The following is a 26,789-nucleotide window of genomic DNA, read 5'->3' as shown; positions in this document are numbered from 1 at the left end:
CAGACATACTGACCCCCCCCCAGACAGACTGACCCTCACCAGACATACCCCCCCCCCAGACAGACTGACCCTCACCAGACATACACCCCCCCCCAGACAGACTGACACTCCCCTGACAGACTGACCCTCCCCTGACAGACTGACCTTCCCCAGACAGACAGACTGACACTCCCCTGACAGACTGACCTTCCCAACAGACTGACCTTCCCCAGACAGACAGACTGACCTTCCCCAGACAGATTGACCCTTCCCTGACAAACTGACCCTCCTCTGACAGACTGACCCTCCCCAGACAGACACTCCCGACAGACTGACACTCCCCTGACAGACTGACCCTCCCCAGACTGGGCCTCCCCAGACAGACAGACTGACCCTCTCCAGCCAGACTGAGCCTCCCCTGACAGACTGACTGATTCTTCCCAGAGAGACAGACAGATTCTTCCTCTACAGAAAGACTGGTTGATACTTCCTTTGAACTAACTCGGTTTCATGAGTAACCTCTAATCTCTCTGAGATGAACTAACACAATACAGAGCGATGCTGCCCTGAATTCAAACAAATCCAGGCTCGCCTGCCTCCTTATTCAGGTATGACCCTCACTCAGTGAACTGTGGTCATCTAACTGGCATAAATACATTAAAAAATAAGATGGTCCAGGAAATAGCTAACTGCAAAAGGAGACTTCCAGCCAGACCTTTTGCTGCTCATCTCATATCTTTAGTTTGTTTCTTAATGGTAATCGTCAACTTGTTAAGTTATTTTAATCAGTACGTTGATTAAAAATTGAAAGAACCACAATGAATGTTTTTTTTTCCAACTCGGGGTTTTTTGTTGCTGTTTACTGCTTTTGGAGGGCTTCAAAGTATCCAGCAAACTTGTGATGTGCAGATTAGGTGGGGTTACAGGGATAGGACGGGGAGTGCTCTTTTGGAGGATTGGTGCAGACTCAATAGGTCGAATGGCCTCCAGGTGCGCTGAAGGATTCTTTGGATTCCAGGAATTCCTCCTAGAACCCCTACAGCGCAGAATGGGCTGCACGGTAGCACAGTTTTGGTTTCCTCCCGCAAGTCCCGAAAGACGTGCTGTTAGGTAATTTGGATATTCTGAATTCTCTCTCCGTGTACCCGAACAGGCGCTGGAATGTGGCGATTTGGGGCTTTTCACAGTAACATTGTTGCCGTGTTAATGTAAGCCTACTTGTGACAATAAAGATTATTATTCATATTCTGTGCTTACGTTGTTGTGAATGTCATTTTGATACGAGGTTCTGCTCCAGATGCATTTACTGTACCTTGTCAAACAGGTTTACACTTTGGTGCCAGTTTCAGCTCCAGTTGCAGAGCCCAGACTATTTTCAACAAACATCCCCCGGTTATATTTTTTCCATTGTAAAATAATCTTATCATTTTATTCTGTGATACACATTGTTTCAGCTATTAAATCGGGCTGTCATGGGTACAAAACGAATGGTAACCATTAATACGGGCAGTCGTGGGTACGAATTGAATGGTAACCATTAGCCCGAATGTTCATTTCAGAGAAAACAAGGAATTCCCTGTCGGACACTCTGATGTGTCACAGTGGCAATGCAGCGTGGAGGAAGCAAGAATCCAGTTTAGATTCTTGTCCACATTGATTGAGCTGATCTTGGGATGACAGAAACGTCTCAATTGGTTTCAATGTCCCAGGGGTTAGGAGGTGGAGGCAAGGGTGGCCGTTCCTGGTGGCCCCGCTTCTGGACAAATGGATGCCCCTCATAATAATAATCTTTATTAGTGTCACAAGTAGGTTTACATTAACACTGCAATGAAGTTACCCAAGATGACATGATGATATGGGAGGGCAAGCTTGCATCAAGTGTTATCAGTGGTTTTAACATTGAAATGATCACACGTTGCAGAGAAAGCGATTCAGTTTTGAACTTAATCCCAAAAGTCCCCGCTGTTCAGACCAGGACAGTTTTGATGTTAATGTTGGTATTTAATGAATTGTACACGGATATCCTCAGTCCTTCCTTGGCAGTAAAAGTAACGATGAATTTAATAGTTACGTTTTGGCGGTATGTGAATGATGGCATTTAGAAGCAACAGTGGGGGGGGGGGAAAAATCCCAAATTACTGAAAATTTTCAGAGGAAATCATTTCCAATCCCTCTGGATTTACATGACACTAAAGTGATAAGATAATTAACTTCAAAGCACTGGAAACCGAGTTGCAGTGGGAGACTATTCCGTGAAGGTGATCAATATCAATAACTTGGAAAAAAATCGTGTCTCTACCACTAGATCAGTATGTTTAGAATTTTCTTTTTAATAAACATTTTATTGAGGTATTTTTGGTAGTGACAACAAAATAAATATACATGAAACCAAACATAGTGCAAAAGCCATTTACCTCCTGTACAGGTCCCACCCTTATTGATCCCCTACTCTAATCTAAACTACTCCCCCCCCCTGTCTGCTGCTGATTAATTTCCCACAAAGAAGCCGACGAACAGTTGCCACCTCCGGGTGAACCCTAATAGTGACCCTCTCAAGGCGAACTTGATTTTCTCCAAACAGAGAAAGCTAGCCATGTCCGATAGCCAGGTCTCCCAATTCAGGGGCTTTGAGTCCCTCCATGCTAATAGTATCCGTCTCCGGGCTACCATGGAAGCAAAGGCTAGAGCGTCTGCCTCTTTCTCCTCCTGGATTCCCGGGTCTTCCGACACCCCGAAAATCGCCACCTCTGGACTCAGCACCACCCTTGTTTTTAACACCGTGGACATGATGTCCGCAAACCCCTGCCAAAATCCCCTAAGCTTTGGACATGTCCAAAACATGTGGACATGGTTCGCCGGTCCTCCCGCACATTTTGCATGTATGTTTAGAATTTATAGTAAATGTGGACAGCCTGATCATAAATGTTGAGGAAGTGAAACATAACAAACATGCCGTTTAATTGATGTGATGAACAAAGCCAGTCAGAAAAATCTTCAAAGTTATTTTTTGGCACTTGACGCTAGCATATTTGCCAGGATATGTGACAGTCTGCCGGATGAATAAGTGAGAAAAGGCTGGTGTTGTTTCAGGGAGTGCTGTGAGCAAGCTCATGGGAGGCTGATCTGGGCATTTCAGAATGGCTCACGTAGCCGCAAATATAACCGCCTCACCATAACCTCCACCAGACTTACCTGCTGTCGTATTTCTGAGCCACTGTCTAGCCCAACCTTCCTCACTCAGGCTCGGTGGGATAGGGGGCACGATCCAACGGTCACGCTACGTAGTAAAGTAGCCTGACCTGGCCAAGGTGACAAGCTGGCATTTTTTTGCACATGCATGGGCATTGGGGCCGGGTATCCTCCCATATAGTGTTCGGGGAGGTGGTTTTTCAGGGGCCTTGGAGATCGGGGACACCATTTAATAATGTCTCACTGGAGGGCGGCACAGTGGCGCTGTGGTTAGCACTGCTGCTTCACGGCGGCAAGGACCCAGGTTCGATCCCACCCCAGGTCACTCTCCGTGTGAAGTTTGCACATTCTTCCTGTGTGTGTGTGGGTCTTACCCCCACAACCCAAAGATGTGCACCGTAGGTGGATTGACCACGCTAAATTGCCCTTCAATTGGAAAACAAAAATTGGGTACTCTTAAATTTATTTTCAAAAAATAAAACTCTCGTTGGAACTCCCCACTGTACAAAACAGGGCTATGTGTGGCTTCAGCGAGTCCCGGGAAACACGCAGCTAAATGAGCTCGCTGGGGGATTTTGTTCCATTTTGGGAGAATTGCGCCCCCGGCAGCATCGGCATGGCGGTAGCTAGAGTACAGGGGAGGCTGTGCCTTTTGTTTGAAAGGGACAATTTACATGTATTTTGGCTTTGGCCTGCTGATCCCGGCTGAAGACTAGGGCCAAAAATGAAACCGAGCACAAGGTCACCACTAAGTGTAACTCTGCCACTGAAGTGGGCACAATTCACAATTTCTCTCTCGCTGCATTTCACTTCCACCCTGTTCATCTGTTACCTGGTGTACGAAGCAGTGTGGAGGTCATGGGGTTCTGCCCCTCAGATCTGATTTTGTGTCGTGCACATCAGGATGTCCAAGTTTACATTGCTAGACAGCAGCTAGCCAGCCTCCTCAGCCCAAATAAACGAATCAGAGGCCCAAACGCATTCCACATTACTCCATGGCCTATCATGTTCTTAGGCTCAGACTGCATTTTCTCACTACCTGTTCAGGTGCCCCAGTGATATCCACCATGTGGCCATTACTCACATCAAAGTCTCGACAGTGAGTGCCAGGATTATATGTGTTATCAGAGAGAGGAACCATCCTAACCTCTGAGCCGAATCCTCGTCTCACTTGACACCCGTGCATTTTGAACCAGAATTACCCAGTGATGATCACGAGACCTCTGATCGATCGGTCTTTTGAAACTTTCTCACTGCTTGTCAACAAATGTCAACTGCAAACCAGAACTTTTGAACAGATTGCGGTAATGAGAACAAAGAATCATGTCAAAGTGCAAAAATTACATTTTAATACCATGATCTTATAATACAACTCTCTCCATAACAAGTATAACATTACTTTCTGTTCACACTTCAAATGTCTGAAAATATTCCTGTCATACAGTCCACTTTGTCAGTTACTTTTCTAAGAGTGCTGTGCAATGTTACAATAATGCAGTTGTCTTCTCCATTTGTTTAAAACATGATGATTCCATCAAAACCAGAGGTGTACAAAAATAAGCAAATACAAAGTTACTTGTGTCAAACATTGAGAAATCGCAACAAGTCACATTGCATATACAAGTTACCTTAAGTATTTCATTTGTCAAATACTTTAAAAATAACTTTAAATGCTATTTTTGCTACCACTTTGCCCTCCAAAATATAAATGGGATTCTACAGGAATTTGTGTAAAGGTACCAGTACATTTTTGCATCATTTGTGAAGCTTTACGTAACTCCTTTATATTATGTTTCTTTTAACAGAGGGGTACATTTTCAAACAAAGTCAAGACAAAAGATTATACTTGGCAAATGCCATGTGCACAATTTGAAATCTTCTGTAACTGGAGGTTGGGGGCAAGGGACAGAGACTTGTTGCCAACAGGGAATTCACTGCATCTTTTCACCCCAATCAAAACATTATGGTATTATAAAACAACATTGTCCTTCTTTGTTGGTCTTATTAACAGTTGAATATCAGCTCAGGTTTTATTTCCTCCACCCTTTAAATATAAATAAGTTGATACTTTGTAAAAACAAAGTGTTCACCAATGTAATTCCTTTCATACAAAACAAGATGAATATTTGACTAATTAGACCAGGCTTAAACTGTAAAAACTTTGTTAGTTTTGAATTGATTAAAAGTGTCTTCAATTGATATTCTGCAATGCCTTAATGTAGAAATTAAAACCATGGATTTGGGGAACTTTGAATTCAAGGTAAATGATGTCACTATTAAGATCAAATAAGCCTATTCTCAATCTCAAGAAAGCTTCTTTACAGGACCTGTTCGACATTTCCATGTTGCATTCCAGTCACTCTTATGGCCTCTGTCCAACTGCCAATTAGATGCTAAAAGTTGTGATTTGTGTGGTACACGAGCTCCAGCCTTCTCAGGAGCTGGAAAGGACTCTTCCAGCTAGTAGGAGGTCATCTGCTGGCCTAATCACAGGTGTTAGCAGGTGAAAATAAATAAATTACATTATGGATCAGTCCGTCCCACACTTTATTCAACTGCAAATAAAAACTAATCTTTTATACCCAATTTTACACCATGACTAGCAATATAATATTCTATTCAATTCAACCAAATGTACAATTAACGTGTGTACATTGAGTATTTTTATGCAGTAGGCAAATATTAAAAGTAATTCTCCGTCACAAACCAAAAGAGAACCTAAAGGTAAGTTTTGCTTATTGTGTATCTAAGAATGCATCCACACTTAATATAATGAAACAAGGTAACCATAATTTCCAACCGAGCTGGCAAAGTTTATTTTAAGTTTCACAATTGATGCCACTTACTCCATCACGACACGATCTTTAGCACAATCAGCTCTATACAGCCTACTTAATCATACCGATATACATCATAGAGAAGGGAGTGAACTTTTGCCCAAACCGCTTTCAAAAAAGTTGGTTTGAGATCCGTCATACTGCACTACATCCCACGGTCTAGATATCTTCAAAATAAATACTAAACGAGTCAGTGAATTACAGAATAGGTCAGTAAATCCAATCTCCGTACTCAGGTGATACCCATGAAGTCACCAAAATGCTAGACACTCTCAGGTACAAGAAGCATCTTCAGTGTATATACATCTACCATCACACCCATCCAACTCTGAGATGCACTCTGACACAGTGGATTTATTAGTAGGAAGCACCATTTTATATTTACACCGGCAAGCAGGAATATTGCAAGTCATTGGCCCATTACTAACCAACTTTAATGTGGTGAAGCCCCAGAAAGAACAGCATTGTTGTATCTTAATAATCAACTTTTGCAATAAGGTTTAAAGAGGTGTCTCCCGCCCCCCCCCCCCCCCCCCAAGGATATTAATCTTTTGCTGCGACACATCCAACTTTAATTTTGTCCTGTAATTTTACCAAAAGTATGGTCTGGCCTTCTCCCAACACTCAGTTTGCTTAGGATAGTTCAGTTGGTGGGTGACACATCCAGCTCATATTACTCCACTGATATGCCTGAGAGATGCAGACGTTTCCCTTCTTCCTCTTATACTCTATTGTACTCCTCTCTCCTATGCAACACAACCTGTAAATACCCTGCTTCCCATTGCAAGACCAAAGAAAGATGAGAAAATACTCTGCAAACAACCCAATGATTTTACAGAAAGCAGGGTCTGGATCTTCCATTTGGTTGCATGGACCTTTCATTGCAATTCGCCCAAAAATCACAAATTCTTAAGCGCCAATTGCATTTCCACGCTAGTTTACAAAACATTGTTCTAGAAGCTGGTCCAGCCCCACAACCTCCAGATCAAACTAGTCGTTTGTATGAATTTTAGCTAATTGTGTTCGCTTGTGAATCTTCAAGGAGGCTCTTAAATTTAAACTGCTCCTTTGGACACAAGGATACTGCATAAAATTTTAAACTGACTTCTGTAAACCATTTTTAACCAGCAAATGTATAGTTTGATTTGTCAATTGCAGTTATTCGAAATGCAAGTTATTCAAGGGTGACGACTGGACATTGATTAAAAGGCTTATTATTTGTGATGAATCCATTTTCAGCTATATTGATCAAATTGCACCTGGTTATTATACAAATAGATCAATGACTTTTTTTTTAAAGTTTAAAAATAGTTTCTAAAACGCTGCCCAGTTGAGCTGGTTCACGGCAGATGTTGTACCCAGTGATATATAAATGAGTTGGAGTGGAAACTGGAGGGGGGGGGGGGGGGAAAGCACATCCAAAAACTAGTTCAATTTTGGCCACCATTTGTGCATGGATTACTGATCACACCCAAATTGAGAAACTCTACCGCTGGCTAATTTTACTTTTCAGGCACTAGGACACAGACTGTCTGTTCCTTTACAGTTCTCCATTTACAGTCAGAGTTCACAATCTGTACTATATAATGTTTGCATTTGTGGCAGTCTGGAATTTGGGACGGCATTTTGCTTTGTTCGCGACCTTTATATAATGTGCTACAATCAGCAAAATTAGAAATCAATAGAAAATGCTCCCCAAATTTAAATTAAGCCATCATGGATTATCTGATAGTCAGAGGCTTGTCAGGATTTACATGGAACCATCCACAGGAACATCCTCCAGATAATAAAAAAAAGAAACATATCTAGTTTCTCACTTTTGAAATTTTACAGATGCAGCCACGGTAACCAAGTTTAAAAGATGTTATTTAATAATCATACCCCTGATACCATAGCAGTTCATTGTTCTGTTTGTGCTTTGCAAGGTGCCACATGAGCTCACCGTCACTTGCAAATCGCAACATGCACATTTCACATTTGTATGGAAGCGCTGCAGCATGGCTCATGTCTATGTGTGTTCGGAGGTTTGCAATTTGCTCAGTAGAGTAATCACAGTACTGACACAAGTAGATCTCCTGAGATGAGTGCAAGTTCAAATGTTTGTTATATTCAGCTGTGTTGCAAAACCCCTTCCCGCAATCGTCGCACACATATGGAAAGAACCGCGCATGCTCAATTGCCACATGGCGGTTGACATTACCATACAACCGGCTTCTGTAGCCACACGACTGACAGATAAAGAAGTTTCTCTCTCGGTCAAAGCTCACTTTACTCATAAAACCCGCAGGTCCCTGAAGTCCATCCTCGGAGCTGTCGTTCATCTCCATGAGGCTGTACGCATGTTCAGCAAGGACGTGGCTGTGCAGCTCAGCAGCATCATCTGTGCCATACTCACAAAACTGGCAGAGGTACTGCTCATCGCCATCATGTTGCTGCAAGTGCAGATGGAGCTCACTGGTACTACAGAAGTGAATGTTGCACTGCTCGCACCAGTACAGATACTCAGTGCTGTGGACATCAGCCACATGTAACTCAAGCTCCTTTGGGTTTTGAGCACTGTAGCTGCACAACTGGCAGGCGTTTGGCTCTTCTGTCTCATGGACCTGCAAATGCTTGTGGAGCAGATTGTACGTTAGAAATTCTCGCTTACAAACTGGACAGATGTTAGGCAGCGTGTCCGTGTGCCTGAGAATAACATGCTGCTTCAGCTCCAGCGGGTACTTGCTGTTGAAGTCACAGTGCTCGCAGCTGTAGAGCCCATCACAAGACGGTTTTCGCAGAGGCCACTTATGTTGATAAAGAACTGTTGAGCAAGGAGATTTGGCCCGTCTCTCCGAGCCATCGCTAACTGAACTTTCTGTTGTATCATCTTGGTGTTTGCTGCCAGTTGAAACTTCTTGTTCAGGATGGTATGTGTTAAATTTACTCTCTTGGTCATTAAATGGGCTCCAGTTATCAAATCCACACTGCCTCTTGCTAGTCCCTTTCAAAACAGAGTTTATTGGCTTCACTGTCATGCAAAGGTCTGGAAAAAGAGAAAGTAAATTAAATGCATTGATACATTTAAGCTACTCTTAAAACTACCACATTTTCGCCTCCCCTAGTTTTTGAGAACACAAATTTCAAACCTTTCCTCCCCACAAATGTCAGTATCAGCTCATGGGGGAGTGGGACAAAGATAAAGTTAAAACACAAATGAATAAAAGAGTTCCAAACAAGAGTCACATCGGACTCGAAGAATTAACCCTGTTTCGCTCTCCACAGATGCTGAGGTTTCCTGCACTTTCTGTTTTGATTATTTAAAATCATATGGTTTCTATAATGGCAGTAGATCTAGAACAGTAGTTCTGCATCCGAGTAGCAAGGTGCAAATCTAACCTCCACCACCCACAATTGTCCATACACTCGGGCAAAGAATGGTCACTTCGTGAGTAAGGATCCAGAGAGCTACCAGCAATTTTGGAACTGTATCCCAACACAATCCAGTGCTTTAAGGAGATGGTACAGTGAGAAAAATGCGGGGAAGAGAAAAGGGGAGCAAATAATCAGAAAATAAGTCATTTCCAAGGAGTTTCCTTTGGTTTCTTGGAATTTGTAGGCCAGCTAACAATATTATAATCAATTGGCACTCCCAAAAATGTTGCAATTAAGAAACACTCCAGTTGAAAAATCCAATTCAGACCACCAACATTTGAGAGATATACCCTGCGTTTAGTGACTTGAGTGCATAATTTTGACCTTAGTGGATAAATAGAAGGTATTATTTACAGATACAGGCATTCCCCACAAAACAATTTTAACCAACCTTGTGAATCGCTTGAATTGTTACAGTGTTCAGGACTGTTTTCGTCTTCATCTTCAACTGTGGAGTCAGACCCTACAAGGCAACAAGAACATTTAGAGGATGAATCCCACCATCAACCTTCGGGGAACCATTCTATGGTAACTAACACATTTCTCCCTTGTCCTTGCTTTCCTGTAGGCAAGGTCAATGCTTCTGCAACTTGCTAAACAATGTGAACCTGACACTTCCCCCCCCCCCACCACCCTCAAATTGCTGACGACAATCAGCTCCTTAAAGAAGGTAATGAACGGCACCACCAAGAGTAAAACACTTCCCCAATCCCCTTATGGCCTTCTTTATCTTTTCCAAATGCAGGAATTCTGACAAATCCTCCAACCATGCTGAAACCTTAGGCGACACCGATGTGCTCCATCTGAGCAGGAGTCACCTCTGGGCTACTAGAGAGGCGAAGGCCAAGACATCGGCCTTCTTCCCCTCCTGCAGCCTCAGCAAGTCTGACACCCTGAAGATCGCCACCATTGGGCACATCTCTCCTCTAACTTCCAGAATCATTGACATTGTCAAGGAAGCCCAAAACGTAACCAACTTAGGCCAGGGCCAAAACACATGCGAATGGTTTGCTGGCCCCTTCGAGCAACGCTCACATCTATCCTCTCACCCGGAAAGAACCCACTCATACGTGCCCTGGTCATGTGCCCCACTTTAAACTGAATCAAATTCAGTCTTGCACAAAAGGTAGAATTGACCCTATGCAGCACCTCACCACCTCCACCCCCCAGCAAAAACAAAACCCAACTCTTCCTCCCATTTCCCCTGTACTTCCTCCAGTGAATCCCTCTTCCTCGCCATCAACTGCCCATATATATCTGATATCCTCTCTTACCCTATCTCGCCAAATGACAGCACCTTACCCATAAGAGAAGGTGCAGTTAGTCTAGAAAATGAAGAGAATTCCATTCACAAAATGTTCCGTGGCTGTAAATATCTAAAAACATTCCCTCATCGGAGCTGAAACTTCTCCACCAATTAATTAATACCCCGGTAGCATAGTGATTAGCACTGTTGCTTCTCAACTCTAGGGACCCGGGGTCGATTCCCGGCTTGGGTCACTGTCTGTGTGGAGTCTGCACGTTCTCCCTGTATATCTGTGGGTTTCTTCCGGGTGCTCCGGTTTCCTCCCACAGTCCAAATATGTGCAGGTTAGGTCGATTGGCCATGCTAAATTGCCCCATAGTATCCAAGCGTTAGGTGGGGTTGCTGGACGATGGGATGAGGTGGAGGTGTGGGCTTAGCAAAGGTGTTCTTTCAGGGGCCGGTGTAGACTCGATGGCCTCCTTCTGCATTGTAAATTCTATGAAATGAAATGTTAATCCGGCCCAGCAAACCAACCCTCTGCAAACAAATCCCTAAACTTCTCGACCGCCTCCCTCTCCCAGATCTTATACAACAAATCCACCCCAGCCGGTATGTACCTATGGTTCCTACGGATGGGCGCCAGTAGCAACATGGACTCTAATTTAAAATGCTGTCTGAATTGGTTCCATATTCTCAGAGAAGCTATAACCACTGGCTTTGTAGAGTAGTGTACCTGGCCGGGGAGAACGGAAATGGAGCAGTAACAAGCGCACTTAAGTTCGAACCTGTACAAGAAGCCTCTCCATCTGCCCCCAAATCGTCAACTCACCCCACACTTACTCAATGTTTGCCGCCCAGTAATAATACATCAAATTTGGTAATGCCAACCCCCACGACTGCCTGTTCCTCTGTGGGAACACCCTCGGAACCCAAGGGGTCATACTCACCCAAACAAAAGACAAAATTAACTTATATACCCTCCTAAAAAAAGATTTTGGAAGAAAGACTGGAATACATTGAAAACACAAACAAGAACCTTGGAAGAATGTTCACTGTGGCCGTTTGAACCCTTCCCACCAAGGACAACTAGAGGGCATTCCACCTCTTCAGGTCCACATTCACCCCCCTCTACCAGATTGGCCAGGTTCAACTTGTGTAACGAGGCCCACTCGTATTCCCAGATAACTAAATCTAGTCCTGACCAGCCAAAATGGTAGCCTCTCTAGATCCGCTCCTGATACAGTCTAGTTTTATTCATAGTTTTATTCATATAGGTGCTAGTTGAATGCATGTAGCTAAGAGGCAAAAATATTAAAAGTGTCTCGACTGTGAGAATCCAATCATTGTCTCATGTAATGAATTAACCATTGTATTGCAGTGTATTCAACACTGAGAATGTATTGTTCTTTGTCTAATCAACTAATCAATTCTTAAGGTCTCTGTCAAGCTGTGAAACATAGCAAGTGTGAGAAAACATATCCAGTAATTGTCCTAAGACTGCAAAATCAGACGCTAAGCTAGTTTTGATAGGCACCATTCAACCTTAAGTAATGTCCAATGTTTGATTAACAAATCATCCTCGGAGTTACAGACATTCAGTTGAACAACCCAGGAGGTCTCAGTTGAGAATTAGAAACCAATGAAAGTAAATGAGGGTTAAACCAGAGATAAGAATTCTCTTAAAAGTAGGATCTCCTGGTCAAGGTCTTCGTTCCTGAAGACCACATACCAGAGAAGGAGCCAAACTTTCTTTGCACCTCCATTATCTTTCCCACATGAGAGGGTCCATGATGTACAGCAGTAAATCGTCTATACAGAGACACCCTATACTCCCTGCCTTCCCTCTCTATACCCTTCCATTCCACCCGGCCGATGATCTAAGTGCGAAGGCCAGCAGCCCAGTTGCCAAAGCAAACAGTAACGGAGAAAGTGGACATCCCTGCCTTGTGCCTCTATAAAACCAAAACTTTATGTGCTGGTATGGACGCTCGTAGTGGAGGCCCTGTACATCAGCCTAATCCACAAATTGAATTTAGGCCCAAAGCCAAAAAAGCCACAGTACCTCAAAACGTTACCCCACTTCACCCGGTCAAACACATTTTCTGCGTCCATGGATTACCTCCGGATCGACCCCCGAGGAAGGTGACAGCACCACATTCAAAAGTCTTCTAATGTTGGCAGACAACCTCTGACTCTTAACAAAACCCGTCTGATCCTCAGAAATGACCCCCGGCAGGCACCCCTCCAAACGAGTTGCTGACACCTTAGTCAATAGCTTTGCATCAGCATTCAACTTGGAGATGGGCCAAAGATGTGCAAGGTAGGTGGATTGAACACGCTAAATTGCCCCTTCATTGGAAAAAACGAATTGGGTACTCTTAAATTTTTTTTTAAATGTCCAACATGTTGTGGCCCCAACACAGTCCCCAACTGCATAGGACAATTACATTTCATAATTTCCTTCAGCCCGAGTAGCGCCTCCAATTTCTGCCCTCTTTCCATATCCACCGCCGCAAAGACCAAGCCATCCAGAAACTGAACTGTAGTCAAGTCTTCCTCCGGAGGCTCCGATTTGTACAGCCCCCCAGTAAAAGACTTCAAATATCCCATTGCCCTTCACTGGAACCCGCCTCCCCCGCCGTGAACCGTAAATAGCCGGCTTTCTCCCCATACTTGTAAAAACATCCCTCTCACGCAATGCATCTGCCTCACCGTCTTTCCCGTCGACACCAACTTCCAACTAAAGCTCCACCTGGAGCTTCTTCCTCTTCACTAACTGCTCTGCCATTGGGGCAGCAGAGTATTGACAGTCCACGTCAAGGATGGAATCCACCAACATCCACTTCTCTGCCGTACCAGACCTATCTCTATGAGCTTTAATCAAAATTAGCTCCCCCCTGACAACCGCTTCACAAAATGTGGAAGAGGAGACCTCCTCGTTCTTATTAAACTCCACATATTTTCAAATAGCGGAAGCTGCCCTCTCACAATCCCCTTATCTGCGAGCTACACCGGATCCAACTTCCACGGGGGTCGCTGAGCACAGCCCGTCTCCAAACTCATATCCACATAGTGTGGAGCGTGGTCAGATATTACAATCGGTGAATACTCTGCCCCCACTACCCCAGGGAGTAGCAACTTACCCACTGCAAAGAAATCAATACGGGAGGAGACCCGATACACATGCGAAAAGGAAAGCGCCTTCTCCCTCGGGTATCTGAATCTCCACGCATCCCCCACCCCTCCATCTGCTCCATAAAGAGGAGTAGCTCCTTTGCCACCCCCGATGTCGCAAAGAACTTGGGGCACGACCTATCTAATTTGATAAACGTCCGTATCGTCTCAATTCAGTGTGCATACGTTCACCAAGACCACCGGAAGGCCAACAGGGCTCCACCTCACATTGGCTCCAGGCCCACACAGGATGGATGCTGCCACACCCCTTAAATGAGTACATCAACAAATAAAGCTTCAATATCAGCAATCTATCCCTTCCCCCTCCTGACTGCTCCCCAACCTCCCCTCCCTGTCCCAGCTAACCCCCCGCTTCCCGGATCACCAAACTAACACCCCACTTCCATCAGTCCTGACCCCTCCCCTCTCCCAAACAAGAAAACCCAACCACCCCAGGCTTGTTACCTTAATGAACAAAAGAAACAGAACCCCCCCCCCCAGGTAACCAGCCGAGGCTTTCTCCCCCACTTTGCTCCCATTAACTAGCATATCTGCTAGAAGGGTGACCCCCACCTGGTAAACAAAAAACAGTTATACACACAATAAATCAACAGACAGCCCCCCTACCCAAACCCATGTTTAATACAGATCATTCTACTATCTACAAACCCAACCGCAACCCCCTCTCCTCCCTCACTCCCCAACATTTCCAACAGTTTCCAACGATACTATAATAACCAAAATCCAATGACCTGGATAAAAGACAAAAAGATAACAGTGACATGTGAAAAATAGAGGACGAGAAAAGGAAAACCTCAACTGTCATGTGTAACCAACAACTTCATTCAATCTTCCCCCAGTCCTTGTTTCTTTACAAAATCGTTTGCCTCCTCCAGCGTATCATAGTTATGGTCCCCGTCTCCGAACATGACCTGCAGGCGAGCCAGGTGCACCAGTGCAAATCACACTTTGCACTTGTAAAGAGCCGCCTTGGCCTTATAAAAACCCACACGCCTTTTTGCCAGTTCTGCCCCAACATCCTGATAAATTCTGACAGGATGATCCTCCCGTCTACATTTCCGAGGCCTTTGTCGCAACGGCCAGTGGGCCTGGTCCACTTCAGGAGGGTTTGCAAAGACCCACTCCCTCACCAGCTTCCCAAACATCTTTGGCACGTGGTTCTTGGCAATCGCACCTTCTATGCCCTCCGGCAGCCCAATGATCCTCAAATTTTGACATCTGCAGCGATTCACCAGGTCGTCGACCTAGGCCTTCAATGATTTCTGTCCCTCTGCCAACATCGCTACCCCTGCCTCCAAGGAGGCGGTCCAGTCACCGTGATCAGTGACCATCTCCTAAACCTTCCATATCATTTGAGTCCTGTTCCTCCAGCCGCTGTTCTGCACTGTCCCGAGCTGCATGAGTGGGCTTAGTCATCTTTGCCAAATCATCTGTGATCACCTGCCTCTGTTTCTTAGAATCCTAGAATCCCTGCAGTGCAGAAGGAGGCCAGTTGGCACACCAAGTCTGCACTGACCCTGTGAAAGAGCATAACCCTATCCCCGTAACCCCACCTAATCATTTTGGACTCCCCTATTGATATCTTTGTAGTGGGTACGTCGCTACTCCCCGGGATTGTGGTGGCAGGGTATTGACCGACTGTAATATCTGACCACGCCCCACACTATGTGGATATGTGGCAAATTAACAAGGCCAATCCAACTAGCTGGCATATCTTTGGACTGATGGAGGAAACCAGAGCACCTCAAGGAAACTCATGCAGACACAGGAAGAACGGACAAACTACACACAGTCACCCATGACTGGAACTGAACCCAGGTCCCCGTGACATGCCGTGCCAAGTCACCCGGTCAGAGTGATATTCCCTCTCAGTCACCTGGTCAGTGTGATATAACTGCCCGGTCAGTGTGATACACCCTCCCAGTCACATGGTCAGAGTTACACCCCTGTCCATCACTGGGTCAGTATGATACCCCACACAGTCAGTGTTATACACCACCCAGTCACTTGGTCAGTATGATAACACCACCCAGTCACCTGGTCAGTATGATACCCCCACCTAGTCAGTGTGATACCCCACCCAGTCACCTGGTCAGTATGATAATGTCACCCAGTCAGTATGATACCCCCACACAGTCACCTGGTCAGTGTGATACCCCACCCAGTCACCTGGTCAGTGTGATACCCCCACCAAGTCACCTGGTCAGTGTGATACGCCCACCAAGTTACTGGGTCAGTGTGATAACCCCGCCCAGTCAGTATGATACTCCCACTCAGTCACCGGGTCAGTGTGATACCCCCATCCAGTCACTGGGTCAGTGTGATACCCCCATCCAGTCACCGGGTCAGTGTGATACCCCGACCCAGTCACCGGGTCAGTGTGATACCCCGACCCAGTCACCGGGTCAGTGTGATACCCCCACCCAGTCACCAGGTCAGTGTGATACCCCCACCCAGTCACCAGGTCTGTGTAATACCCCCACCCAGTCACCGGGTCAGTGTGATACCCCCACCCAGTCACCGGGTCTGTGTGATACCCCCACCCAGTCACCTGGTCAGTGTGATACCCCTTCCCTATTATTTGGTCAATTTTATTCCCCCCCATTGGAAGGGGAAGTTCATTGGAAGGCTTCCTCCTCCCTCCCAAAATACTGAAGTCTTTATTACCGGAGTAACGCGAGGGATTTAAACTCTTCCTCCTCTTCCTGTTGCCACTTTCACTCATGGTGTCCCGGCTGAATGTGTCTCTTAGCCCGGCCCCTGCGGCCTGCAGCTTGCGGCGGCTGCCCGGCCTCTCTGTCCGTGTGTGAAGCAGCAAGAAAAGGCCCAGTCCCTTCGCCTGAACAGGGCAGCTGCCGTTCGGCTTGGCAGCCACTCGTTCCCCGGCTCCACAAGGCCTCCGAGCCGCTGCCTCTGTTCCTTTGATTCGCTCCTCACTCGGCCACGCTCACAAATGGAGACGCTCCCTACCAGGATGACGTCAGCGCCACTTCCGTGCCGGATTTCCGCTGCGCGCGCAGAGGGAGCGTCCTTATTTTCCAAACCACATTCAAAACGTCGAAGGCTCGCTGCATGTCCATGGCCCAGCCCTTTCTGGAGGGGGCGGACGGTGGTGTTCTGCTAATATCATTGAACTAGTAATCCACATTTTAATCTGGTTCAATCACCTTTTGGGACGTTACCTGGGCAGCACGGTAGCACAAGTGAATAGCACTGTGGCTTCACAGCGCCAGGGTCCCAGATTCGATTCCCCGCTGGGTCACTGTCTGTGCGGAGTCTGCACGCTCTCTCCATGTCTGTGGATTTCCTCCGGGTGCTCCTGTTTCCTCCCACAGTACAAAGATGTGCTGGTTAGGTGGATTGGACATGCTAAATTGCCCCTAGCGTCCAAAAACTTTAGATGGGGATATTGGGTTACGGGGATAGGGTGGAAGTGGGTCGGTGCAGACTCGATGGGCCGAATGGCCTCCATCAAATGGCCTGTATGTTCTATGTCTATGTCTACCTGCTCTGGCACACATGTCATCCCAGGTTCACAGTCAAATCCATAGAATCCCTACAGTGCAGACGGGAGCCACTTGGCCCTTCGATCCTGCACCGACCCTCCGAAAGAGCACTCCACCTAGGCCCACTTCTTCACCCTATCCCCGTAACCCCGCACATTAATCATGGCCAATCCACCGAATTTGCACATCTTTGGACTGTGGGAGGAAACCGGAGCACCCGGAGGAAACCACTCAAACACGGGGAGAAGGTGCAAACTCCACATAGACATCTTGCCTGACCTTTACAATTTTGGGGATGGGCCACTCAAATGTAGACTTTGCCAGCAACAACCTATGATAAAAAAGAATCCTTCTACATAAATCCATTTTTCGACAATTACTTTTTATCTTAGTACGAAGCCTTACAACACCAGGTTAAAGTCCAACAGGTTTGTTTCGAAGTCACTAGTTTTCGGAGCGCTGCTCCTTCCTTCACCTGAGGAAGGAGCAGCGCTCCGAAAGCTAGTGACATCGAAACAAACCTGTTGGACTTTAACCTGGTGTTGTAAGACTTCGTACTGTGCTCACCCCAGTCCAACGCCGGCATCTCCACATCATGACTTTTTATCTTGATAGACGATCATATGTTTTTGCATTTTAAAAAAATCTTCATGATCTCAAGATGTCCCAAAGCATTTTGCAGCCAGTGGAGCAATTTTGAAGTCCAATCACTGTTGCAATGTAGGAAATACGGCAACCAATTTACACATTGTGCGCTCCCACATTGTGATCATGATCATGTCAATTTTCTTTTTGCATAAGATATTGATTGAGTGATAAGTATCAGCTAGAACTCCAAGGATAATTCCTCTTCCTTGAAATCACTGCATGGTATTTTTTACATCCACCTGAGACAGCAGGCAAGGCTGTGGTTTAATGACTTAAACTACATAGAAACATAGAAAATATATTTTGCTTTACTCCATTTCTTAGATAAAGAGATCAAAACTGCACACAGTAATCTTGGTGTGGTCTCACCAAGGTCCTGTACAGTTTCAGTAAGGCATCCTTGCTCCTGAACTCAAATCCTCTTGCGTTGAAGGCCAACACACCATTTGCCTTCCTATCTGCTTGCTGTGGCTGCATGCTTGCCGTCAGTGACTGATGTACTAAACACCCAGGTCCCTTTGTACATCAACGTTTCTCAATCTTTCACCATTTAAAGAGTACTCTGCCATTTTGTATCTCTGTCCAAAGTGGATAACTTAACGTTTACCCCTGTTACACTGCATGTGCCATGTATTTGCCCACTCACTCTACTTGTCTAAATCACCTTGAAGTCTCTTAGCATCCTCCTCACCACTCACATTCCCACCAAATTCCGTATCATCAGAAAACCTTTTCTTGGGGCCCAAGAACTGATCCCTGTGGGATACCACTAGTTAACTGTCTGCTCCTTCCAAAAGGTCCCATTTATTCCTACTCTCTGTTTCCTGCCTAGTAACAAATTCTCAATCCATGCTAATACAATATCCCCAATTCCATGTGCTTTAATTTTGCACACTTACCTCTTTTATCAAAAGCTTTCTGAAAATCCAAATACGCCACATCCAATGGTTTACCCTTGTCTATTCCCGCAGTTATGATCTCAAAAAACTCCAGTAGGTTTGTAAACCATGATTTCCCTTTCATAAATCCATGTTGACTTTGTCTGATCCCATTGATATTTTTTTCTAAGTGTCCTGTTATCGCAGCCTTCATGATAGGCGCAAGCATTTTCCCTACTACTGATGTTAGGCTAACTGATCTGTAATTCCCTGTTTTCTCCCTCACTCCTTTTTTTAAATAGTGAGGTTACATTTACCACACTGCAATCTGCCAGGACTGTTCCAGATTCAACAGAATTTTGAAAGACGACAACTGATGCATCCACTATTTTCATGGCCACCTCCTTTCGTACTGTGGGATGCAGATTATCAGGCCTTGGGATTTTATTGGCTTTCAGTCCCATTAATTTCTCCAGCATTTTTTTTTTAGTATTACTAATTTCCTTCAATCCGGTTCCTTAGCATTTCTGGGAAGTTATCTGTGTCTTCCTCCGTGAAGAAAAGAACTAAAGTAGTTGTTTAATTGCTCTGCCATTTCCTTGTTCTCTATTATAAATTCTCCTGTTTCGGACTGTAACGTACTGTAAAACATTTGTCTTCACTAATTTTTTTCTTTTTCAAAAAAATATTTCTATTAACATTTTTCATTGTAACAAAGTAAAACCACAACACATAAAAAATAATCTCCAAACTTCATCACCCTCCCAATCCCCCCAAAAGAAAACTAAACTTAACCAATAATCCCCCCCCTAACAATTGACGGTGAGTAGCTCCTTAAAATAGGCTGCCATCTAGAGTAGAACCCTCCTACCGATACCCTCATGGTGTACTTGACCTTCTCTAAGTAGAAAAATTCCATTAGGTCACAACCAGGCCAAGGCATTGGATAGAACAGGAGACCTCCAACTAACCAGAACTCACCTCCAAGCTATCAATGAGGCGAAGGCGAGGACATTTGCCTCCACCTCGACTACAGCACCGGTGAGTCCGAGACCCCAAAATCAGCCATCAGGCTCCAGCTCGATACCAAGAACCCCTGACATGGTGCTGAAGAAGGAGACCCAGAAGCTAACCACTTTTGGACATGTCCAGATCTTATGCATATGATTCCCCCCTTGCCCCCCCCCCCACCCCCCAGAACAACGCTTACACCTATCCTCCACCCTTGAGAAAAACCCTACATCCACCCCCTGATCAAATGTGTCCAATGCACCACCTTGAACTGAATCAGCTGAGCTTAGCACATGAGGAGGTGGAGTTGACCCTGTGAATAACCTCGCTCCACGCTCCCCCCACCCCCCCCATGAAAAACCTAGCCCAGCTCCCCTTCCCATTTCCTCTTCACCTCAGCCAATGGAGCCTGCTCCACCACCAAGATCCAGCCATAAATGTTCAAAATCATCCCCTCCCCTAACTCTGTCAGCGAAAGGACCCTATCCAAAAGAGAGGATGAAGATGCCAGGAGAAAGAAGGAATCTCATTGGCAAGAAGTCGCGGGCCTGAAAAACTGAAATATGTATGTCTTTGGGAATTAGAATTTAGCCAACAGCTCCTCAAAACCGGTGAACGCCCCCTCTATCAACATGTCCCCAACCCTCATCCGTCCCTCCCTCTCCCATGACTCGAATGATGAGTCCAAACCCAAAGGCACAAAGAGATGATTCCTGCAGATTGGGGCTAACAGCGAAATTGAGCCCAGCTTAAAATGTTGCCTGAACTGTCTCCAAATCCTCAGAGTGGCCACCACTGCCAGGCCTGAAGTAAATTTTGCAGGGGAAAATGGAAGCGGAGCAGTAGCCAAAACCCTCAGACTTGTATACCTACAAGAGCTCCCCTTCATAGAACATAGAACATAGATCATTACAGCGCAGTACAGGCCCTTTGGCCCTCGATGTTGCGCCGACCTGTGAAATCACTCTAAAGCCCATCTACATATGCCCTTATTGTCGATATGTCTATCCAATGACCATTTGAATGCCCTTAGTGTTGGCGACTCCACTACTGTTGCAGGCAGGGCATTCCACGCCCTTACTACTCTCTGAGTAAAGAACCTACCTCTGAAATCTGTCCTATATCTCCCCTCAATTTAAAGCTATGTCCCCTCATGCTAGACATCACCATCCGAGGAAAAAGGCTCTCACTGTTCACCCTATCCAATCCTCTGATCATCTTGTATGCCTCAATTAAGTCACCTCTCAACCTTCTTCTCTCTAACGAAAACAGCCTCAAGTCCCTCAGCCTTTCCTCATAAGATCTTCCCTCCATTCCAGGCAACATTCTGGTAAATCTCCTCTGCACCCTTTCCAATGCTTCCACATCCTTCCTATAACGCGGCGACCAGAATTGCACGCAATACTCCAAATGTGGCCGCACCAGAGTTTTATACAGCTGCAACATGACCTCATGGCTCCGAAACTCAATCCCTCTACCAATAAAAGCTAACACACCGTACGCCTTCTTAACAACCCTCTCAACCTGGGTGGCAACTTTCAGGGATCTATGTACATGGACACCGAGATCTCTCTGCTCATCCACACTGCCAAGAATCTTACCATTAGCCCAGTACTCTGTCTTCCTGTTATTCCTTCCAAAATGAATCACCTCACACTTTTCTGCATTAAACTCTATTTGCCACCTCTCAGCCCAGCGCTGCAGCTTATCTATGTCCCTCTGTAACTTGTAACATCCTTCCGCACGGTCCACAACTCCACCGACTTTAGTGTCATCTGCAAATTTACTCACCCATCCTTCTATGCCCTCCTCCAGGTCATTTATAAAAATAACAAACAGCAGTGGCCCCAAAACAGATCCTTGTGGTACACCACTAGTAACTGGACTCCAGTCTGAACACTTCCCATCAACCACCACCCTTTGTCTTCTTCCAGCTAGCCAATTTCTGATCCAAACTGCTAAATCACCCTGAATCCCATGCCTCCGTATTTTCTGCAGTAGCCTACCGTGGGGAACCTTATCAAACGCTTTACTGAAATCCATATACACCACATCAACTGCTTTACCCTCATCCACCTGTTTGGTCACCTTCTCAGTTGTCCCTATTGAATCAAGATCTTTAAGCCACCTCTGTACTTTTTCAATGTTTGCAGCCCAATAATAAAATAACAAATTAAGTAGCTCGAGGCCCCCTGACTGCCTCTTTAGAAATGTCCTATGAATCTGTGAGGTGGTGTACACCCAAATAAAGGAAAATGTCATTTTATTACCCTTCACAAAGAAAGACTTGCGAAGAAAAATAGGGAGACACTGAAGCAAAAATAAAAACCTTGGGAGGACATCCATTTTTACCGTCTGAACCCTGCCTGCCAAGGACAGAGGGAGGTTATCCCACTTCTTCAAGTCAGACTTAACCCCATTCACCAGACTAGCAAAATTTAGTTTATGGAGCGAGGCCCAATTATAGGCCACCCAAATTCGCAGATAACGAAAGCTAGACCTGGCCAAGTGAAAAGGCAACGTCCCCATTTCCTTCGAGCTGTAAGTCACTTGGAAGCGTGCAGGAGACACCACACCAAATCAAACACTGTTTCTATACAATGCGGCCTTGGCCTTGTTGAACGCCGCATTCTACTTTGCCAGTTTTACTCCCACATCCTGATAGAGCCTAACATCTTAAGTTCTACCACCAAGGTGCCCGTGAGCATCTTGGCCGTAAGTGGAGTGGCCAAAGTCTCAGCAGGAGCCTCTGCATTTTCTCAGCAGACAAGGCTCGAGAGGTTTCCAAGTCTGACGACCATTCTTTGCTTGTCTGCTGCCTTGTCTTATGCTTTTGGGCATGTCTTTATGTGGGAACCAAATCCCAATGAACTAATACATTTCACCCCAGAAATCAAGCGAAAAGGGCCAAAATCAAAGTACTCTGGCAAGAGCCGCCTTCTGTGCGACTGCTCTCTGCATACGGCCACTGGAAAACCACTAATATTTTTCTTATATCATTATAGAAGCTTTTATAGTCCGCTTTTATGTTCCTTGCAAGTTTACTCTCTTACTCTATTTTCCCCTCTTAATTAATCTATTTTTCCTCCTGTACTGAACTTCTCCCAATCTTCACGCTTGCTACTTTTTCGAGCAACTTTATACAACTCCTCGTTGGATCTAATCCTTCATTTATTTGTCAGCCATGGTTGGGCCTCTTTCCTTGTCCTGTTTTTTCACCAGAAAGGAATGTACAGTTTCAATGCTTTCATTCATTCCTTAAATATTAGCCGTTGCATGTCCATCACCATGCCTTGTAATGAAGTTCCCCAAACTATCTTAGCCAAATCATATCTCATACCTTCATATAATTCTCTCATACTATGGTCACCTCCAACAGTGCAGCATTCCATTAGTACTGCACTGCCTGGATTTTTGTCCTCCACACTCTGAAATGGGGCTTGAACCAACAACCTAATACCTCAGGGGTGAGAGTGCTACCAACCAAGCCGCTGCCGACCATGTTATTGTAAGTGAATGTAGAAGCAGCCTGGATTGAAGACCAGCAGCAGCTGCTTGCACAAAATGTTTTGAAAAGCTCAAGACTGGTCCATGCAAATTGTCCCCTTGGTATAGTAAAGAGAAGAGGCAAGGCAGAAACATTTAAGGGAGGGGATTCCAGAGCTTAGGGCCTTTGTAGCTAAAGGCATGGCCGCCAATGCTAGAGTAATGTAGAGGTGGAAACCCAATTGCAAGGATTCAAACCTGGAGGTCCAGGAATAATGGGCATGGGATTTGGAGCCAACAACATGTACAAAGACTTAAGAGAGGAAAGGGAAGTTGGAGATGAAGTGGGTAGTTTGCAAGGATGATGGAGTCAAGAGTTTTGTTCTCCAGTGGAGAGAGGTGATAACGGCAGATTTGTAGGAGAGAACAGTACTTGGGGAGAGAGAACTCTTAACAATATCAGCTAACATAGGAGCCAGGAGGGGAGTTGGTTAGCAGTTTAGGAGGAGTTGGGTTAGGGAGCTGAAACTGGGGCTGATGGATGAGATAGGTTTGAGACGGCATGCAGGGAAATAGATAGGAGAGGAACCAGAGAAAGATGTGGGTTTAGGGCTCGGGCATGGGACGATCTTTGCCTCGATGGGCTGAGAGAAGGGAGGGAAGGAACAGAGGCAGCTGATCAGATAATCTCAATCCCAGTGAGAAAGTTTATGAGCTCATCATATTAATTGTTGGAAGTGAAGGAGATGGGGAGGGGCTTAAGAAGATGGTTTGCATCAGACAGAAAAATAAATGAAGTCTGAGGTCACCATTAGATCTGGAAATGGCAGAGAGAACCCTGGGCAGAGAATGTGGAAAAGGTGAGATGATGGTGGCGATAGATTGGGTCAGGTTAGAGGAGGGGCTTTTCGTGGCGACAAGCCTGAGGGCCCTAGTGACAGCCTTGCTGCTGTTCGCCCTGAGGAAGTACACGAGCAGTCCGGTGGTGGAGTCATCCACAAAAATTTGGAACGTGCCGAGGAGGTATTTTAAACTGGGGCACATGTCGGTTATGACTCAACTGTGTGGGAATCATAGGTATGCGCCGGGGGGGGCGGGGGGGATGGATGGGATGTACAGGAAATGGAGGGAAGAAGGACTAGTGTGGATCAGGGATATGTTTGTGGAGGGCAAGTTTGCTGGGCTAGAGGAACTGAGGGAGAAGTTTGAGCTACCATGGGGGAGTGAGTTCAGATACTGGCAGGTCCGGGACTTTGCGTTCAAGGAGCGGCCCTCATTCCCTCAGATACCGGGATATATGCTTTTGGAGAAAATGTTGCTCCTGGATGAAGGAGAGATGGTAGGATTGTGGACATAAAAGGGTGGCTTGGACAGCAGGGCACGATCTTAGTAAAAAGGATCAAGCGGCAGTGGGAGGAAGAGTTGTGGAGGGAGATAGGTTGGGGACATTGGTGCAAAGTAATGCGCCGAGTGAACGCAACTTCCTCCTTTTGCAAGGATGAGTCTTTTACAGTCTAAGGTGGTGTACAGGGTCCACATGAATCAGGCCCGGATAAGTGCTTTTTTCCCAGAGGTAGTAGACGGGTGAGAGAGGTATGGGAGGTGGCCCATATGTTTTGGTGCTGTGAGGAGTTGGAGAACTTTTGGGAACCTATCGAGGATTGTAGGGTTTGAGATGAAGCCGGATCCGATGGCTGCCATCTTTGGGGTATCGGAGGTGCAGGAGGGGAAGCGGCTGATGTCTTGGCTTTCGCTCTCTAATTGCCCGGCGATGGACACTTTTGAATTGGAGCTTGGCTGCGCTGCTGGAAGTCGCAGCATGCTTGGGAGACTTGTACGTGTTTCTCAGGTTGGAGAAAACCAAATTTGCCCTCAGGGGGTCGGAGGACAGCTTTGAGGTGCGGTGGGATATGTTAATGTCTGACTTGGATGATGGTGCCAGTCATCAGTCAGTCAATCATGTTTTGGACTCTTTAGAGAGAGGTTGGAATCATGCCTAGGAGCAGCGTGCCTCCTCTGCAACCTGTTTAGATGTAATACTAATAAACAAATGTGAAGCAGATACCAGAGGATATTTAGTCTGTCTAAGAACCATGTCCCTTGCCTAGATCCCATGGTGGAACGACCCATCTCAGAAAATTGCCAACCCTGGTTAGAAGTATCTCTGAAAGTTGGATCACGTGACATCCGATCGTGTGACATTTGCAAATGTTATTACCTGGAGCTTCATAATACAATAGAGAACCAAACTAAAAATAGAGTACAGAAGACAAAAGGGAATAAGAAGAGATTAGTCTCTAAAATAAACGGAAACTCAACTAGTCATAAACACATAAATCGTAAAAGAGCGGTCAAAGAAAGAGTGGGGCAGGTTAGAGATGGAAGAGAGATATTCTGTTGGAGACTAAGGGCACGACTGAGATACAAAATGACTATTTTGCAATTGTCTTCACAAACAAACAGGAATGTAGCAGCCAAGGAGGAGGCAATTACTTCATGCTGCCATTGGACAAGATAACAATAAAAAGGAGACACCTAAAAGGTTGGCTTTCCTCAAAGTAGAAATTCTTCTAATCCTGATGGGATGCATCCTTACTTACTGAGGGAAGCAAGGAGGAAATTGCAGGGGCTCTGACCACAATCTTCGAATCTTCCTTCAATATGTGGCAGTGCCAATGTACTGGATGATTCCAAATGTCACATCTGTTTAAAAAGGGAGAGAGATAAATCCAACAACTACAGATTAATTAAGGACCAAATAATTTGAAAAAGTGTAATAAATGAAAGTCAGCGTGGATTTGTTAAATACAAATTGTCATGGTATTCAGGTAAACATCATGGTGCAAACATACGTACATACTGATGGACAGATCAACGGACCAATCAATACACACACAACACCACAGCCAATCACAGGCAAGAACATACACACTATAAAACGGGGAACACAACACTTCCCGGTGATTCCAGCAGCAGACAGCTCAGGGCACGGAGCTCACAGCAATCCACTCAGACATCCACCATGTGCTGAGTGCCACTCCAAGATAGTGTCAGGGATAGGTCCACAGATTCAAGGGTAATGAATGAACCACAGTGACCAGTTTACCATTGTAAATATTGTTAGTAATAAAACTGAGTTGTACCATCCGCAACCGTGTTGGTTCGTCTGTGTAGCAGAGCACCCAACACGACACAAATCACATTTGATGGGGACTTCCGGTAGCGGCCATGACCTGCGAGGTCGCACGAACAGCAGCTCCCGCCGGGATCGGTTTTTCAGGCTGCTAAAAGGAGCGGCGGCGGTAATTGACGGGAGGGACCGGCGCAGGAACGGATGTGGGAGAGGTTCCCCCTGGTGGTGCACGGAGAGAACCAGGAGCAGAGCCGGCAGATGCGTGAA

At 45.6% G+C, this 26,789-nt stretch overlaps 1 protein-coding gene and 1 long non-coding RNA gene across 2 annotated transcripts; one reads left to right on the top strand and one right to left on the bottom strand.

The window, feature by feature from the left end:
- The first annotated feature begins 153 nt into the window (after positions 1 to 153).
- On the top strand, positions 154 to 26,530 carry LOC140389650 (uncharacterized). The gene is made up of 3 exons (XR_011934437.1): positions 154 to 587; positions 9,837 to 9,947; positions 25,853 to 26,530. It is a non-coding gene; the product is annotated as an uncharacterized lncRNA (long non-coding RNA).
- On the bottom strand, positions 4,495 to 16,822 carry LOC140389649 (zinc finger protein 639-like). Its single transcript, XM_072473968.1, has 3 exons — positions 16,528 to 16,822; positions 9,811 to 9,882; positions 4,495 to 9,030 (listed from the first exon to the last, which is right to left on the bottom strand). Exons 1-3 carry the CDS (start codon positions 16,583 to 16,585, stop codon positions 7,874 to 7,876), a joined length of 1,287 nt encoding a protein of 428 aa, XP_072330069.1. The 5' UTR covers positions 16,586 to 16,822; the 3' UTR covers positions 4,495 to 7,873.
- Positions 26,531 to 26,789: the final 259 nt, after the last annotated feature.

The sequence above is a fragment of the Scyliorhinus torazame genome, chromosome 14 (assembly GCF_047496885.1).
Source record: "Scyliorhinus torazame isolate Kashiwa2021f chromosome 14, sScyTor2.1, whole genome shotgun sequence".
In the NCBI taxonomy this organism is placed as follows: domain Eukaryota; kingdom Metazoa; phylum Chordata; class Chondrichthyes; order Carcharhiniformes; family Scyliorhinidae; genus Scyliorhinus; species Scyliorhinus torazame.
Note: the sequence above shows the minus strand (reverse complement) of the source record. Positions and strands in the feature narration are given on the sequence as shown.